Source organism: Lagopus leucura, unplaced genomic scaffold, assembly GCF_019238085.1.
Source record: "Lagopus leucura isolate 7727_CA_CO unplaced genomic scaffold, USGS_WTPT01 Super-Scaffold_100157, whole genome shotgun sequence".
NCBI lineage: Eukaryota > Metazoa > Chordata > Aves > Galliformes > Phasianidae > Lagopus > Lagopus leucura.
Genome location: NW_024962334.1, coordinates 46,326,360 through 46,342,227, shown reverse-complemented (window position 1 = coordinate 46,342,227; position 15,868 = coordinate 46,326,360). Strand labels below are relative to the sequence as shown.

The window sequence follows — 15,868 nt, the reverse complement described above, 5'->3', positions numbered from 1 at the left end:
ACACTGCCTATCACACTGCCACCATTAAAACTCTGCAAATTCCCTTTGCAGGAATCAGAGTCCTAGAATCATTAAGGTTGAAGAAGACCACTGAGACCACCAAGTCCAACTGTCAACCCACCCCAATGCCCACTGACCATGTCCCTCAGTGCCACATCTGCATGATTCTTGAATACCTCTGGAAACGGTGGTCACCACCTCCCTGGGCAGCTGTGCCAATGCATTACTGGTCTTTCAGACAAGAAAATGTTCCTAATATCCAACCTGAACCTCCCCTGGTGCAACTTCAGGCCATCACCTCTTGTCATATCACTGTTACCTGGGGGCAGAGGCCGACCCCCACCCAGCACAGTCTCCTCTCAGTTGTAAACAGCACTGAGGTCTCCCTGAGCCTCTTCTCCACACTGAACAACCCCGGCTCCCTCAGCCGCTCCCATCACACTTGTGCTCCAGATCCCTCACAGCTCCTGCTGTCACAACCAGGATGCCGCTGACTTTCTCGGCCACCTGGGCACACTGCTGGCTCAGCTAACACCCACAGGTCTTCCACCTCCACGCAGCTTTCTGCCTCTCTGCCCCAAGCTTGCAGCGATGCACGGGGTTGTTATGACCAAAATGCAGGACCTGGCATTTAGCTGTGCTGAACCTCACATGGCTGCCCCCAGCCCAGCAATCCAGCGCATCCAACTCCCAGCTGCTCTGTCAGCGAGGAAGAAGCCCCAGCAATATTGGCCTCTTTCACTCCCAGCACGACGCTGGGAAGGAAAAACAACAACAGAGAGAGGAGGCAGGGCAAACGCGAGGCTGCAAGGCCGGTTTCTAAGGAAATATCAACCACTCAAGTGGCTGTTGTTAGCAACCAGCGTACACAGCCATGACGTTAGCACGGGCTGAGGGGAAGAGTGATGATATTTCAGGTTGATAATGAAGGAGGCAGAAACAACCCGGAGGGCAGAAAGGCTGTATGAGCGTCTCATGGAGGCTATGATGCTAGATCAACCGCTCTGCTTAAAGTGACAGTTGATAACAACGGAGCTGCTGCAGTGGTGAGAAGGGCATTGGGTGAGCAGTGAGGAACAGCTGGGGGGTTCACCCCTTGTATCTCATTCTGGGCCAGCTCTCGCCGCCCGTGCGGTCGCTCAGCAACGGGCACCAGTGGTCTCTGGGCAGCGGAGGCCGCCATGGAGCAGCGCAGCCCCTCCACCCGCTCACAGGTAACGTCTGGCGGGCACACGGAGCTCTTCTTCCATACACATAGGGGCTTTAAACATTCATCTCCTCACGTTCTCTCCTCAGGACATCTCCCACTTGCTGAGCAGCACCTTTAAGGACCTGTACACTGGAGATGTTATAGGGGCGGACATAGAGGCGAACTGGCTCAAGTCCCGAGGAGGAGATGATGCTTATCATGAGGCCTTTACAGAGGAGCTGCAGAAGGTACAAGGCAACATCCAGGCAGAGTTTGGAGCTCTGTTCGGGTTACTTTTTGTTACTCTATGCTGGCTTCAGCCTCACCTATATTAAAATAGGGGCAATACAGTGCAATGATGACACGCAAATTCATGATGGATTAATGGGCTGAGGGCAGTTGTATGAGGTTCAACAAGACCGAGTGCCAGGTCCTGCACTATAGAACAAGCCCATGCATGGCTACAGGCTTGCAGCAGAGTGGCTGGAAGGCTGCATGGAGGCAAAGGATCTGGGGGTGTTAGCTAACAGCCAGCTGGACATGAGCCAGCAGTGTGCTCAGGTGGCCAGGATGTCCTTAAGTTGTGCCAGGGAAGGTTCAGGTTGGATACGAGGAAGAATTTCTCAGAAGGACTGGTAACACTTTGGCACAGGCTGCCCAGGGAGGTGGTGGGTCACCATCCCTGGAGGTGTCCAAGGAACATGGAGATGTGGCACTGAGGGATGTGGTCAGTGGGCATGGTGGGGCTGGGGTGATGGTTGGACTTGGTGATTGTAGATGACTTTTCCTTAACCCTAATGATTCTGAGACTCTGTTATTAATTTTAAGGTCTTTTATAAAAATGAGAGAGCAAATCTGAATGCATCAATAAATGAATGCATGAGTGCTCACAGCGTGTTTTCAGTAATAGATGTGAATACTGATTTCTGATGCTGTGTGCCTGACCAAGATTTATTTCAGCTGACAGTACATGTCTCCCACTCCTGTGTGAGAGCTGAACCTGTCACCCAAGGCTCACTTATGTTGTCAGAAAATAAAAAAAAATAGGGCCCTTATGGGGCACAGTCTGTCTGATCCATTGGATTCATTGACAGTGGAGGGAACTCACAGTAAGCAGGACAGGAAGAAGCATGCAATTTTAGCTGAACGGATCCTGCTCTATTAAAAATAAGTAAATCACAGTCAAATGGTTAAATCTTCTGACATAAAAGCTCAGTGGAAAACTCAAATAGGCTACAAGTGCTCTGACACCAACTGAGGTAAATGACAGACATTTCTCCTCATCTTTCACGTATTCTTGTTGATACATGGGCAGTTGGATACTGCTGCTTAAACCAGCTCGAGCTAAATAAAAGTAATGAAGGTGTTTTAGCATGACAATTTGTTCTTGTGAATTAATGATATTTTACCAAGCTCTGTCTACCACTCAGACAAATAGAAAACATTTCTCTGTAAGGACATATTTAATATTTGTGACGGGTTAAATTACAGTTATTTCTCTGTGCTGACCCTTGCCTATGACAGCTTGTAGCAGAGTATAACCGCCGACTGACAGAAGCTGATATAGTAGAAGAGAACATCATTCAAGCACAGGCTCGAGCAAAAGCTGAAGAAGAAAGGGCCCTAAATGTGCTTAAGGGAGATGCTGGGAAAGACTTCCACAAAATGGGATTACCACCAGGTGAGGATTCTGGAAATGCTGTCTCTCCCCATTATATGTGCCTGTAGTACCAGGAGATGAACACAACATTGGTCTGAAATCAGTGGTGGGATTGTCACGAGGCTCATGTGCTTCTAGTTTAGCTTTACATCAACAGAGCAACTTTGATTTTGTGCAGATATTCAAGGAAGGTAACATCTGCTTAACACTGTTAGAAATTAAGTGACCAGGTTGTTTTCAGGGTATTAAACTTGCTGTCAATGGCTTACCCACTTAACTCACAACAAACATACACACCTTGCTATATATCAACAAGTAACAAAAATCATATGTTTCCCTGTTGGCTGAACAGCTGAGTTTGAACTGAATTTAAAGTTGTGGAGATGCATGTCCATATCCTGGGATTAAAATAATAGATTGTTTATCTATCCAAAGATATTGCCTGATAGTGAGTTAAAAAGAGAGCAGAATTTCGGGTTGACTTTCAGAGGCTAAGCTTCAGTGCTTATCTTTGTTTTCATCTTTTGCTGTTGCAGTGGCATCTTCTTTTAGGTGGATTGTGGATAATGAACTTCTCAGAAAAAACCATTTAACCTGTCCTGATGATTACATCACTGATAAATTACCTGTTACTAGAGCACCAAAAGGTAACTTTTACAGAAGAGAATAATTGGGACTTTTTAGCACAACCTGCAAGAACTGAAGCATTGGAGGACACAGAAGATCTGAGTATATTTTTATAGAGCAATATATTCCAATATAAAAATTCCTTCTGCTTTAAAAGAGTGTAAAACAGCCTAAGGGGTATTAAAGGGACAGTGTCAAAACAGAATTGGAAAATTAAAATTATTGTCCTCTGGAATTAATGGGTTTATGAGTTTAAATTTAATGGTGGTCACACATTTGCTTGCAGTTCGGTATTAATTGTAACTTCTCTGCCTCTATTCAATTTCATTTGCATATTGATGTAACTGCATGTTGAATATGAAGTAGAGAAGTGGTTATACCAAGGCAAAAAACATTTTCAACGAGATAAAACCGTATTCTGTAGGTTGAGATTAAAATTTTCTGATTAGTCAATATTTCAGTTTAATTTTCAAGTTAAGACTGTATAATCAATGCATATCAAGATGTTACAATCACAATATAATCAAGAGAGTTAGGCAAAGTGGACAATGATAACAAAAGAGAATAACATGGAAGGCTTACCATTCGGCTGGGCTCACCACAAAACACCAGAAGGAGGGATCTCCAGACGAGATCCTTCCCCACTGGTAGCCAGCTCTTAAATAGGTCTAGGAGGGGTGCAGCCAGGCTCCAGCCCTTCCGGCAGCACAGGTGAATTGCCTTCAGCTGTGCTCCTCTGGCTGACTCATGGCTCGCCTCAGGTGATCAATCAGAGGTTCAGGCCGTGACTCAGCAGCTCCCATACATAAGACTATTATGGAAATCTTTGGAACAATGTCAAGACTTCTTCATAGACCTTTCAAACTAAACTGTAGAATCAGAAATTCCAAGATTTGGGTTGTTTACCCACTGTAATTCAAAACAAAGTCAATAATCTAAACAGGTAGCCTCAATTTCACTGTTGAAGAATAAGAGCATGGATTGAAACGATCCATCTTGTTTATGTCAATTTTCTGACTATCATTCAATCATCATATAGAATTTACTGTAAACCCAAGAGGATGCTCCTTTAAGTCCCACTTGTAAGATTAAAACAGCTTTCTGACAGTAATAGAGCTTTCTTTCTATGTAGCTTGTTTATCTGATACTTATAAAAGTTTTGTTATTAAATTACTTTGTTTCATTTGTGCAAAATAAGCAATAAAAACAAATGAAATTTGAGAGGATTCGCTGGGTATCATTTTACCATTGACAAGACCAAAATAAATTCCTATGCCTGTGCTTAGAATAAATGCTTATCATTCATGTTCTTCTCTTTCAAAACTACATTTTCCTGTGAATTACAGGAAAACCAGAACCTGGCTATGTCAAGGAGACATTCAGTTTTAAGCAGCGCATTTCCTCACATTCATGTGAACGGATGTCTGCGCACCTCCAGAAAATAACTGGTCATCTACCAAGTGTTTCTTTATCCACATTAACTCTACCTTCAACTCCAGACTCTTACCACCAGACCAAAAAGACCAGTAAGGTACATTTAATTAACTTTAATTGGTTTTAGTCTGTCAGAATTGTAGGGACTATTGCTAATCCTGGAACAAAAAGTGAATGTCTTGCATTACTGATTTGGCTCCAGAATTTTTTCTCTTTGGTCTGCTAAGAACTGGTCTGGAGCACCTCTCCTATGAAGAAAGGTTGAGGGAACTGGACTTGTTCAGTTTGGAGAAGAGAAGGCTCTGGGAAGACCTCATTGTGGCCTTCCAATACTCAAAGGGAGCATATAAACAGGAGGGCTGTTTACGAGGGTGGATGGTGATAGGACAAGGGGGAATGGTTTTAAACTGAAACAGGGGAGGTTTAGGTTGGATATTAGGAGGAAGTTTTTCACCCAGAGGGTGGTGAGGCACTGGAACAGATTGCCCAAGGAGGCTGTGGATGCCCCATCCCTGCAGGCATTCAAGGCCAGGCTGGATGTGGCTCTGGGCAGCCTGGTCTGCTGGTTGGTGACCTGCACACAGCAGGGGGTTGGAACTGGATGAGCATCGTGGTCCTCTTCAACCCAGGCCATTCCATAATTCTATGAAAAGATAAATATATTTTTCTTTCAAGTTTTGATGCTTTCATAAGCCATGTACAGTTATCTTTTCCATTATCCTCAGAGTTTCGGTGTTAAATTTTGCATCACGATCTCTTTGTTTTTTGAAGAAATGCAGTGCCTGGCAGAAGGCAGACTGGAAAGGCAGTCAGTGCAAAGCAGAGAGAGAAGAAGAGCGTGCTTACCTTGCCAAGCTTGAGAAAAGACAGAATTTTCTGAAGAATCCCCGCTTTTTCCCACCGAATGCTCTTCATGGAGGCAAATCTCTTGTCATGTCTCAAGGACAGGTGGAACAGATCATAAGCAGCAGAGAAGCAGAATGTAACACAGGGTAAGCAGTGTATACATTTTATTGCTTCTGAACAGGAACTCACGGAGTTCCATATAGAATTACTTGGGATTTACACATGTGTTTTTTAAGCTAAAATATCTGGCCTCTTACATTTTTTTTTTCTAAAGTATACACTTTGAAAATGTTCATTTTGTCAATGTTCAAAGAACCAGCAGTAAAATAATGTCATTTTCTTTCTTTCTTTTTTTCCTTTTTCAGTGATACCTCATTTGTTCCTGTGTTTCTTGCCAATCCACCCACTGTTTTGTTCTCTGATTATAAAGTTGGCCAGGTTTATGAGGTAAGAACTTCTTTGTAGGGAATTTGTTTGGTCACTGGGAAGCATTTTGCCCTGCCACGATCTACGTATTTCACCCAATCTTTTGGCATCCCTCAGTTCAACAGAAATCTGAGCTTCTTCTTTATATTGATTTAATGAGCCTTTATCTTCTTCAAGATATCCCTTCACACATGCAACTAACACTAACTAAAGAGAATCTTTTCCAATCTCTACTTGGTTTTGGTAGTGTTTGATAGAGACTTCATTGAATAAATTGAGAAAAATGATCCGTTTCAGCTTTTGCAGTATTCCTGATTTCAAGGCCTGTCCTGATGATAAATGAGGTACTACTTGCAAAGCAATAGGGATTTGCAACCCTTATAATGAGTGACAATAAACACAATGTAGTATTGTATTTTCTTTTTAAATGAAGATAACTGTAGAGCTGCAGAACATCACTTCAACATGTCACCGTGTAAGAGTCATTCCTCCCTCTACTTCAGTGTTTGCCATTGGGCCAGGTGAGTGTTCTTTTTACTGCCTTTAAGATCATAAAACTTACTTAAAAGATCTAATGTATCTGCTTCAACAAAGGGTTTTCAGAGACTGTGTTTTTGTACTGCTCTGGATAGTACAGTGATCTGCTCAGCTCTTTAGAAACTTAATGTTGTTTTGCATTTCTGGGACCATTCACATGCAACTCAAAAGCAGATTCAAAAGGCCTAATGAATTATTTGAGAAGATTAACATTAAAATCTTTGAAATCAGATGCATCTGATGGAATATCTAGACTGAAGCTTAGCCAAAACTCATCTAGGAACAGACTCAGCGTCCATTGAAATTAGTGTGAAGAAAGGTCAAGAAACAGCATAAATTGCAGCAAGAAAGATTCGGTTGAGGAAGAGCAATTAAAATATCCTTCCTACATGAGAGGCATGAGATTAGACTATCTAAGGGGATTGTGCTATCGTGGTCAAAGCATTGTAGGAATGTTTGAAAGTTAAATGCACACCTGTAAATTTTGTTTTGTGGCAGAGGGAAACTGGGTAATAACATGTCCGTGCTTCTCCCCATTTTATTTCTGTACTTATGAGAAGCATATTTCAGACCAAAAAAAATTCTTCTGAGTTCAGTGGAAGATTGACATATGCACAGATTGCACTGGCAGTCCTTTTGTGGTTTTCATCAGCTTGACCTAGGCAATACATGGGGAGAGCTTACAGGCACCTTTCCAGAGAGACTCGTGATCAGGAAAACCTGCGCCAACTTTGGGAGGTTGTGATTTTTTACTTCTTTGCATTTTTTTTTTCCAAGGAAAATTTCCAGGAAAGGGAGGAATGATTGCTCCTGGGATGACCTGCCAGTATACAGTCCAATTTGTTCCTGACAGTCTAGCAGATTATGAAGATCATATATTAGTGGAGACTCAAGTAGCGGAACCTCTCCTGATCCCAGTTCAAGCTAAAAGACCACCTCCAGTGCTAACACGTCAGTAATGTCCAATTCTTAAGTTTCTCTTATTTTAAATGGATTTTTTTATTATTATTTGACTGTTTCCATTTTATGTTGCAAAACAAATGTGGATAAATGTGGCAATGCTTTTTCTACGTTTTGCCATCCATCTCATTTTCACTCCGAATAGATTTCTTCGCTATTAAAATGCAATCCTGTCAATTTTTTCATCAATTATTTGTACGTGCCACGTGGAGCTCATTTCTTTCACTGTACTAGAGAAAGGAACTCTTCTGTGATCATATCGTGTCAATCCTAAACTTCTAACTGTAAGCACTAAGGAATTACTTTTTAGTTATAAATATTTACTGTTATTCATTAATATTCACTCTGTGTTGCATTCAGTATATATTGATATGGCAGACCTGTTGAATTCGTCTCCCAAATATTTAACCTCAGCTGCAACAACCAAGGCAACTGTTCCACAACACTGCTTTTGTTTAAATACAGCCATCCTGTTACACTGATCTTTTTGAAAGATCACCTTACTGCCATCATGCAATGGAGTTTTTTAGTACGGAGCACCATTCAAATGTAAGGTGAATGCAGAAATACACAACTCATACCATTTAACTTTCAAATGGAAAGAGCGTAAGACTTTTTAGGATGACATGCTCATATGTAGCAGCATTGTCTTTAAAAAGTTGTTTAAGAACTAACTGGCTTTGCCATCTGCTACCTTTCACTATCTGTATAAATGATTTTCTGTGTTCCTCATTGCAGTGCCTCGTATTATAGACTGTGGTTTCTGCCTTGTTGGAGGAATAAAAGCAATAATGTTTGCATGCAAAAATGAGGGATTTAGCACTGGGAAGTTCTGCATAATGCCACAGGAAGCCTGGCCACCTCCTAATTTCAGGGTGAGTGATGAGAAGGAAAATCAAAGAATCATAGAATTGCTCAGGTTGGAAAAGACCTTAAAGATCATCAAGTCTAACCACAACCTAAGCATACTACTGTAACTCTAACAACCCTCTGCTAAATCATGTCCCTGAGCACCATATCCAAACAGTTTTTCAACACATGCATGGATGGTGACTCAACCACCTCCCTGGGGAGCCTATTCCTCAACAACCCCTTCTGTAAAGAAGTTTTTCCCTGATGTCCAACCTAAATCTCCCGTGGCGCAACTTGAGGCCATTGTCCCTGGACATGGTATGGCATTGGTGCCCTGCTGTGAAGGCTTTTGAGATAATGATGGTATACTAGCACCAAAGACTTGAGGCCTTGCTGGATACATCTGTAATGTCGCATTCCTTCAGGGATTCACATTTATTCTCCAGCCTAGTCTCCCTGTCTGTCCTCCTGCTTGCGCTCTGACTCACGTCTGGGAGGAGTGGTCAGTTTGTTACTCATAAAGGGAACAGAAATGCAGTCAGTTCTAGCATTGCTTGAGCTGTTTCCCTGCCCATCAAAAATATCACTTACTGACCTGGCTGCACCTCCAGGCCCTAGCAGTCCTCTCCAGTACTGGTTTTTGTTTAGCTTGCCATCACAAAGCAGCGTCTAATGGTGTGGACAAAGATAAAATGTGACCGGTGAATTGGCTTTTCATGTGTTGGAAGTAAATGCTGTTGGAATACCTGATGTGCCAGGCTATCCCTCCTGAAATACTGCAGATCCAGCTCACAGTCATATGCACACAGAAACAGATACAGCTCCTGTGCTCAGGTATAATTGTTCCATAGAATGGCTTAGGGTGGAAGGGATCTTAAAGATCATCAAGCTCCACTCTCCAAAGCTATAGGTTTCTTCTGTGATGAAGTGTGTTAGAGCTCCTGACGTGAACATTTGTCTCTGGAGACAGCACCTTTCTTCCTTTTGCTTTCATCAAGGTAATTAGAAAACATGGAGTGTTTATTCTAGCTAAGTCCTATACTTAAGCCACATACTTTAGAGATGTGTGAAATGGGAAGGGGTAGAACAGTGATGTATACCTCCTATTTTAGGTAACCCTTTATTGTGAATACAACAAGCTGATTTAATTTTATCTTTTTTCTTATTTTTCTCCCCCTGAAACTCTTAGGCTGTTGCCACTCTTGGTTCTGTGATACAGGATCCATTTGGGATCTATCCTGCTGTTTTTGAGCTAGCTCCAGGTCAGAGTACAATAGTGAAGGTTAGTATATACTGCGATGGAAAGTATTTGTACTTTATAATATGTTAGGAAAACAGCATAATTTTATGAGGTCTGGACCCTGCAAATTTGAGTTTGTACGAACAAAAAGTGTTTAAGACCTTTTGTGGAATTCTTCTGGAAGAATTGCAGCTGTGAGCCCTACAGAAGGGTCTTTCATGATAGCTTCTAAGTCTTACCTATGCAGAGATCAGCCAGGTTTTCCCCATCCAAAGAATCCCGTTAGAGAAAACAGGTATCAAAGAACACAGGAGTCCTTATTTTACTCCAGCTGGAACATTAAGTTGAAGAAACTTTTCCTTTTGAGAGTTTTCTTGGAAAGATATTTTGGAAAATAAATTATTTCAGCATAGCAGCAGGTACAAGTCTTTCATTTCTGCTCTGCTGTTTACTGAAAAAGATCCTGCAGCAGTTGTGCAGGCTGCCACATCTGCTTTCACCAACAGCCACGTTTCATCATTGCATCACTGTAGGGAGAGGATGAATGGTACAGGGAGCACAGCCAGCCTCCAGCCCTGCCTTTCTCCAGTCCTAGCTGCTGCTAAAAGCATTGTGTCATGCAGGTGTGGGTAAAGGAGATGAGCTATTTCCTCTTCTCACTTCCCAGCTGCATTGCTTCAGGAGGGCCACACATGTGGAAGAGGAGGTGGATTTAACACAACAGACTTGTAGGCAGTAATGGATAACAGAAGAAGACATGGCACGTGGTACCAGAGCCAAAGGTTGTGTAGTTTGGGACCTGAATCTTTTTTCTTAAGTGAATCTCAGGAAGAGCACACAGCAGCTGGCCCTGCTCACACTGCTGGAGCTTTACAGGCAGCATTGGCTTTGCTCAAGGAGGAAGAACTAATTGTGAGGGTGCAGTTTGTATGACTAATGTAATAAACTGCCTCCAACTACAGGGACTATGAAGGCAGCCTGTGGTGACCGACCAGATACACATATGTAGGTGTAGTTGCCCAGAAGGCAACTATTTCTTTTGGGCCTGTGTTAAGGGAACTTGGCTCTGTCTGCTTCTTGTAAATGTAGGATTATTTATTATTATTGCAAATGTAGGATTATGAAGTCATTAATCACAAGGACTGTCTGTTACTGAGCACTTATAAATTTAAGTTTATGACTTCCCGGAGAAAAGTCAGATATGGACGTCACTATTGCCCTTTTCTCTTTCAGGTAGTGTTTTTCCCTTCTTTGCCAGAAGTCTCACAACGAACATACACCATTGTTTGTGACAACTGCCAGGTCAATAATATTACAGTCACAGGTTTGTTCCTAATGTCCTTCTAACACTGCAGATCCTCATAATGTGAGTGGTGATCAATGGACATATGGGTGTGAAGCAAATTTGGGGCATATCTTGGGTTAAGGAGAGATGGACAGTCTTTGGTTGACAAATGAAACCAGTTTAAATTATTGCAAATGGTGAGTGCTTGTCCTCTGATGTACTTGTGAGTACTGTGACGTTAGGCTTAACTTCAGATCCATACAATCACCACAGGTATTTCATTCAGTAAACTTTAATAATGCTTTTGCTGCTTATTCTTGTTATACTGGGAGCCACATGATCAACCATTACAAATGCTGTGCTGTCTTCAATGAAACAATGCTGATGTAAATGAGCTGTGGCCATGAAATCCCAATCTGTTAAGATCATAAAGTGAGGACCTCAACTGGTAGATGGCAATAATCAAAACAACTCCAGGAAAACACTGTACTGAGCTCTGAAAGTTGAGGAAACACCATACACAATCAGGATATAACCAGTAATGGCCACTGCTGACATTTGGTGTTCATGAGTAACATAGCAAAGTTAGTAGCCGGATGGTAAACAATAATACCTATTTATTTCTTCAAGGGGTTGGACAGCTGATAGCTCTGGAGCTTCTGCATGTTACAGGCGGAGAAAGCAGCCCTGAACCTGGTGAAGTCACTGATGTAACAGCTCAGCACCTCATACGATTTGACCCCCAGAACCCACACACCACCACACAGAAGAACTTGGTTATAAGAAACTCTACGTATGTAACCACTACTAATAGCATAATGTTCTGCAGTTGGAACGTACTGGTAGGGATCTCATTTGTGATGCCATACTCTCTCAGACTGCAGAAGTCTTCATGTGCTTGTTGAACTTCGTGTGGAAGCTTTTTGCTTTGTTGTCTAGTAATTAAGGTTCAAGGATATGGTTCTAAGACAAGGATGATTGCAGAAGTATTTAAGAGGGTCGTCTAGGTTTTACCCCATCTAACTTTGCGTGCCTACAATGTGTATTTGTACAGTGGAATGAAGCACTCTGTCCCTAGAGGTGTTCAAGGCCAGGTTGGATGGAGCCCTGGGCAGCCTGGTCTGGTATTAAATGGGGAGGTTGGTGGCCCTGCCTGTGGCAGGGGGGTTGTAGATTCCTGATCCTTGAGGTCCCTTCCAACCCTGGCCATTCTGTGATACACGCCTGTCTAGCTAAGCAGCTATATACCTGTCCTTTCATAGAGCAGGGGAACAGGATGCAAATCTGGACTGAATGTAGGCACCTCCCATAGAATGAGACAGTGCATCCTGGACTGCACCAGATCTCCTGTTTAATAAAGGAACCCAGTGTGATTAGCTCAGGTTAAAATTTTCATGATCCCAACTGTTGTCTCCTAATAGATGTAAATATAAGCTCTATTTGAAGTCAAAGAATATGTCCCTCTGTAATTACATTGTACTGAGCATGGTAGAATACTGACCGTTCTAACAATAATAATGCTCTAATTTGAATGATTCTGATAACAAGAAGCTGCAAGCCAAAAGGGCAGTGAGAAGTTCAGTGCTATTTCTAGATACACTCGTGTAAATCACTACTTGCTACAGTACATTTCTGGGATTTTACCTGGCCTGGAAGCCAAACTGCATAATGCCAGAACACTGCTGTTTGGGCATAAGTATGACTTGGTGAACTAGATGCTGTATCTAAAGAAGGACGTGACTCTGTCAATTTCCATCTCCTAAAGAATTTTCTCTGCTTTAGGATCATGACAGCATGACAGCATTTGCCATGGTGTTAGATTTGTGTTAAACAAAGCTGGACAGTCTCAGACTGAATTCAGTAAAGAGAAAACTTAATGATGCTATAGAAAGTGATACAAGGAGTTGTTCAGTTTTTTGTCATTTTCATTTTGAAACTCCGCTGTCCTTTCTCCACTTTCTAAGGCTAAGTTCTTGAGGTCAAAATGAACGAGGTTTTAAAACTATGAACTCATCCCATGGGATATACTTCTGCTGAAACAACCCAGTTAAGCAACACTTTCTGGATTACTGCTGTAATCTTTGCTGGAGCCCCAGTTTGTTGACACGTTAAAAACCAGACCTTGTGTTTGGATTAAATTCAGAGTGTTATGTAGATCATTAGCAGTGATCCAATGCAAACATACTGATATCAGAAGGAATGGTCCTGTTGATTTCAAATTCTTGAAAAAAGAGTTTTAGTGTTCCTTAAAAGTTGTATTACTTGATGAATTGCATAAATCATAGAATCATAGAATCATCACAGAATGGCCAGGGTTGGAAGGGACTTCAAGGATCATGAATGTCCACCCCCTGCCACACGCAGGGCCACCAACCTCCACATTTAATACCAGGCTGCCCAGGGCCCCATCCAACCTGACGTTGAACACCTCCAGGGATGGATGGGGCATCCACAGCCTCTCCAGGCACTCTCTCTGTGAAGAACTTCCCCTTCACATCTAATCTAAACCTTCCTTCCTTCAGCTTGAAATAAGAAAGCATAAAAATCTCTTGCAAAAATATACGTGCATAACTTCCTTCAATATATTAGCATGTTCTCCTGTGGAATTTAGGTACTCTTCCTGTGCTGTCTTGTCAGCTTGGTAGCTCACAAGGACTGGTAACTGTAATCCCCTGCAATTCTAAAGAGAGGAATTATCTACATGATAAAAAATAAAAAAAAGTAACTAAAAGTTTTCTGCCAAAATTCTCTCAGCATCTAATTTTTTCTTTAATGATAGCTTTATTCTCTTGTTTGTCCATCTCTTTGTAGCCACGTAGAACTTCCTTTTTACTGGCAGATAATAAAGCCCAACCTGCACCCAGTATTGCCAGGAGAAACTGCACACTCCGTGACACTTGAGTACAGCCGAGAGACGGAGCTGGCTTTCTCCCTGAGTCCTGAGCAGGGAGTTCTGCTTCCCCACGCTGATCATGACTTTACCCTCACTTACACTCCACAGGAGGTATGGTTTGTGATTCCTTCCTATCTACAAACTCCAGCTGTGTGTTTTTATGCAAGTCATAAAACCCTTGCTGTGCAGCTTTGTGAATTAAATGCAATTAGCTGGTACTATGCTCTAATAAACAGTATTCAGAACTAAAAGAAAACATATTTTGACTGCTAAGTATGAGGCAGCTTCTGATCTCATGTGATTTTTGGTACTGATTGGACAGCATTAACTTTAGATGAGACTGTGGACACATCCTCTTAGCTGCAGCTGTGCTGGCTGGTAAAGCTGCCATTGGTAGCACTGCCATCCCCTGACCTGATACTTTGGGTCTGCTTTGGGGATCTGCCCTCAACCTACTGCAGCCCAAACTGACTTGGGTAGCAAACTGGTGATCTCAACTCATTCCAGCCACAGGAATTTGGGCTGAGAAGGGTCCAGAGAACAGCTCTGTGGTGAAGTTCTAGCAGTAGCCTTTGTCAGAGGAGTGATGATATGCAGGTAGAGGGTGCAGTGATGTTCGAGTGCAGCTGAACTGATGGATGTCTGTCTTCACGTCTGTTCTCTCATCCTCGTAAATGAGGAGTATGAGCTCACTGCATTTAAAGAAACATGAGCCAAACTAAACCCATGAGTACAAATATCCCATGTTGTGATGATGGACAGACATAGGAATGCCTCAAGTAAGTGTGGAAGAGAAATTAGCTTGTAAGAAAACACTTGAGTGAGTCAATATGAAAATATATTAATGATATTTTCAAGATTTTAGTTTATTAACACAAATATTTGATGTTTACATCTACACTTAGATAAATATCTCTTGGTAAACAAACAAATCCCCTGCAAAGCCCTTCAGATTTAAGGCCTGCCTCTGTGGTTGTGTTTCATTTTGAATACAGGAGGTTTCTTCTTTATCCCATATGGCAAAAACAGTTTTTTTAGTTCAAAATTAAATTGACGGCCAAGTAAGTTGAATGTCCTAAAGTGGCTAAAGCAAATTCTGTTAGCACAGCAATACTAATCTTCATTTGCAGAGTATTTACAGATGTTTGTGTGTAGTATGCAATATACCAGGGAGATAATAACTAGCATGTCAAAAATGAATGTTTTTCTTGGAACCATACGCTATGAGATCAGAATCTTGGCTGAATGTTTTGCAGTCAAACGTGTTTTCTTTTAGTATTTCTAGATTTTGAATATAGTTTATCAGAGTTTAGGATCTCAGCGATGATTGTTCATTATTTAAATGTAAACTCAGTTTTCATCTCAGTTTTTTGAATTCTCAACGTAGCCAATGACTTGAGAGTAACATCCCCTCTTTACCTGTACAGCTGAAGATTTACCACAGTGTGATACAGCTGGTTCTGAGGGACATCCCAGAATCACCTGGGTAAGCTGAGAGTCAGTGCTTTCCAGCCACATTTTAGCTATGCTATTGCATTACACCACTGGGGTTCTCTATTTTTCTACTTACGGTGGACTGGCAGTTATAAAGGATTTTGTAGGCACAGCCAACAGTGGCACAAATAGCTCATCTCAGCCTGTCCTCGTGTCTGAACACGTGCCTTAGCCCTAGCTGAGGCTGCCCCTCTCTTGGAAAGATACTGTCATTTGTCTGTTTGTTTCCTATGCTTTGTGCTGAGCTTTCCATCACCTTTTGTTATTGCTGTTTGTCACAGCAGTCTATGACTTACATATTTAATCCATGAATGTTCTGGACAGAGTATGTTAAAAGACTACTGGAAGTCTTCCTATTGATTACTGCTCCAACCTGGGTTTACTGCACTCCAGCAGTGTGTAGTGGAGAAGCTTTTGCTAATTTG

The 15,868-nt window shown here is 42.0% G+C and overlaps 1 protein-coding gene across 5 annotated transcripts in view; it reads left to right on the top strand.

The window, feature by feature from the left end:
• Window positions 1–1,155: 1,155 nt before the first annotated feature.
• Window positions 1,156–15,868, top strand: part of DLEC1 (DLEC1 cilia and flagella associated protein) — a 38,135-nt gene continuing 23,422 nt past the window's right edge. For all 5 annotated transcript variants that reach the window (XR_006181906.1, XM_042888984.1, XM_042888983.1 and 2 more), the window contains exons 1-15: window positions 1,156–1,214; window positions 1,297–1,437; window positions 2,714–2,870; window positions 3,386–3,496; window positions 4,823–5,007; window positions 5,682–5,902; window positions 6,122–6,203; window positions 6,616–6,703; window positions 7,497–7,670; window positions 8,418–8,554; window positions 9,721–9,813; window positions 11,005–11,095; window positions 11,687–11,849; window positions 13,868–14,060; window positions 15,377–15,435. Coding sequence is in view for 4 of the 5 variants with exons in the window: in XM_042888984.1 (XP_042744918.1) it covers window positions 1,182–1,214; window positions 1,297–1,437; window positions 2,714–2,870; window positions 3,386–3,496; window positions 4,823–5,007; window positions 5,682–5,902; window positions 6,122–6,203; window positions 6,616–6,703; window positions 7,497–7,670; window positions 8,418–8,554; window positions 9,721–9,813; window positions 11,005–11,095; window positions 11,687–11,849; window positions 13,868–14,060; window positions 15,377–15,435 (1,928 nt within the window). In the remaining variant the exon portion in view is untranslated. The remainder of the gene's footprint in view (window positions 1,215–1,296; window positions 1,438–2,713; window positions 2,871–3,385; window positions 3,497–4,822; window positions 5,008–5,681; window positions 5,903–6,121; window positions 6,204–6,615; window positions 6,704–7,496; window positions 7,671–8,417; window positions 8,555–9,720; window positions 9,814–11,004; window positions 11,096–11,686; window positions 11,850–13,867; window positions 14,061–15,376; window positions 15,436–15,868) is intronic.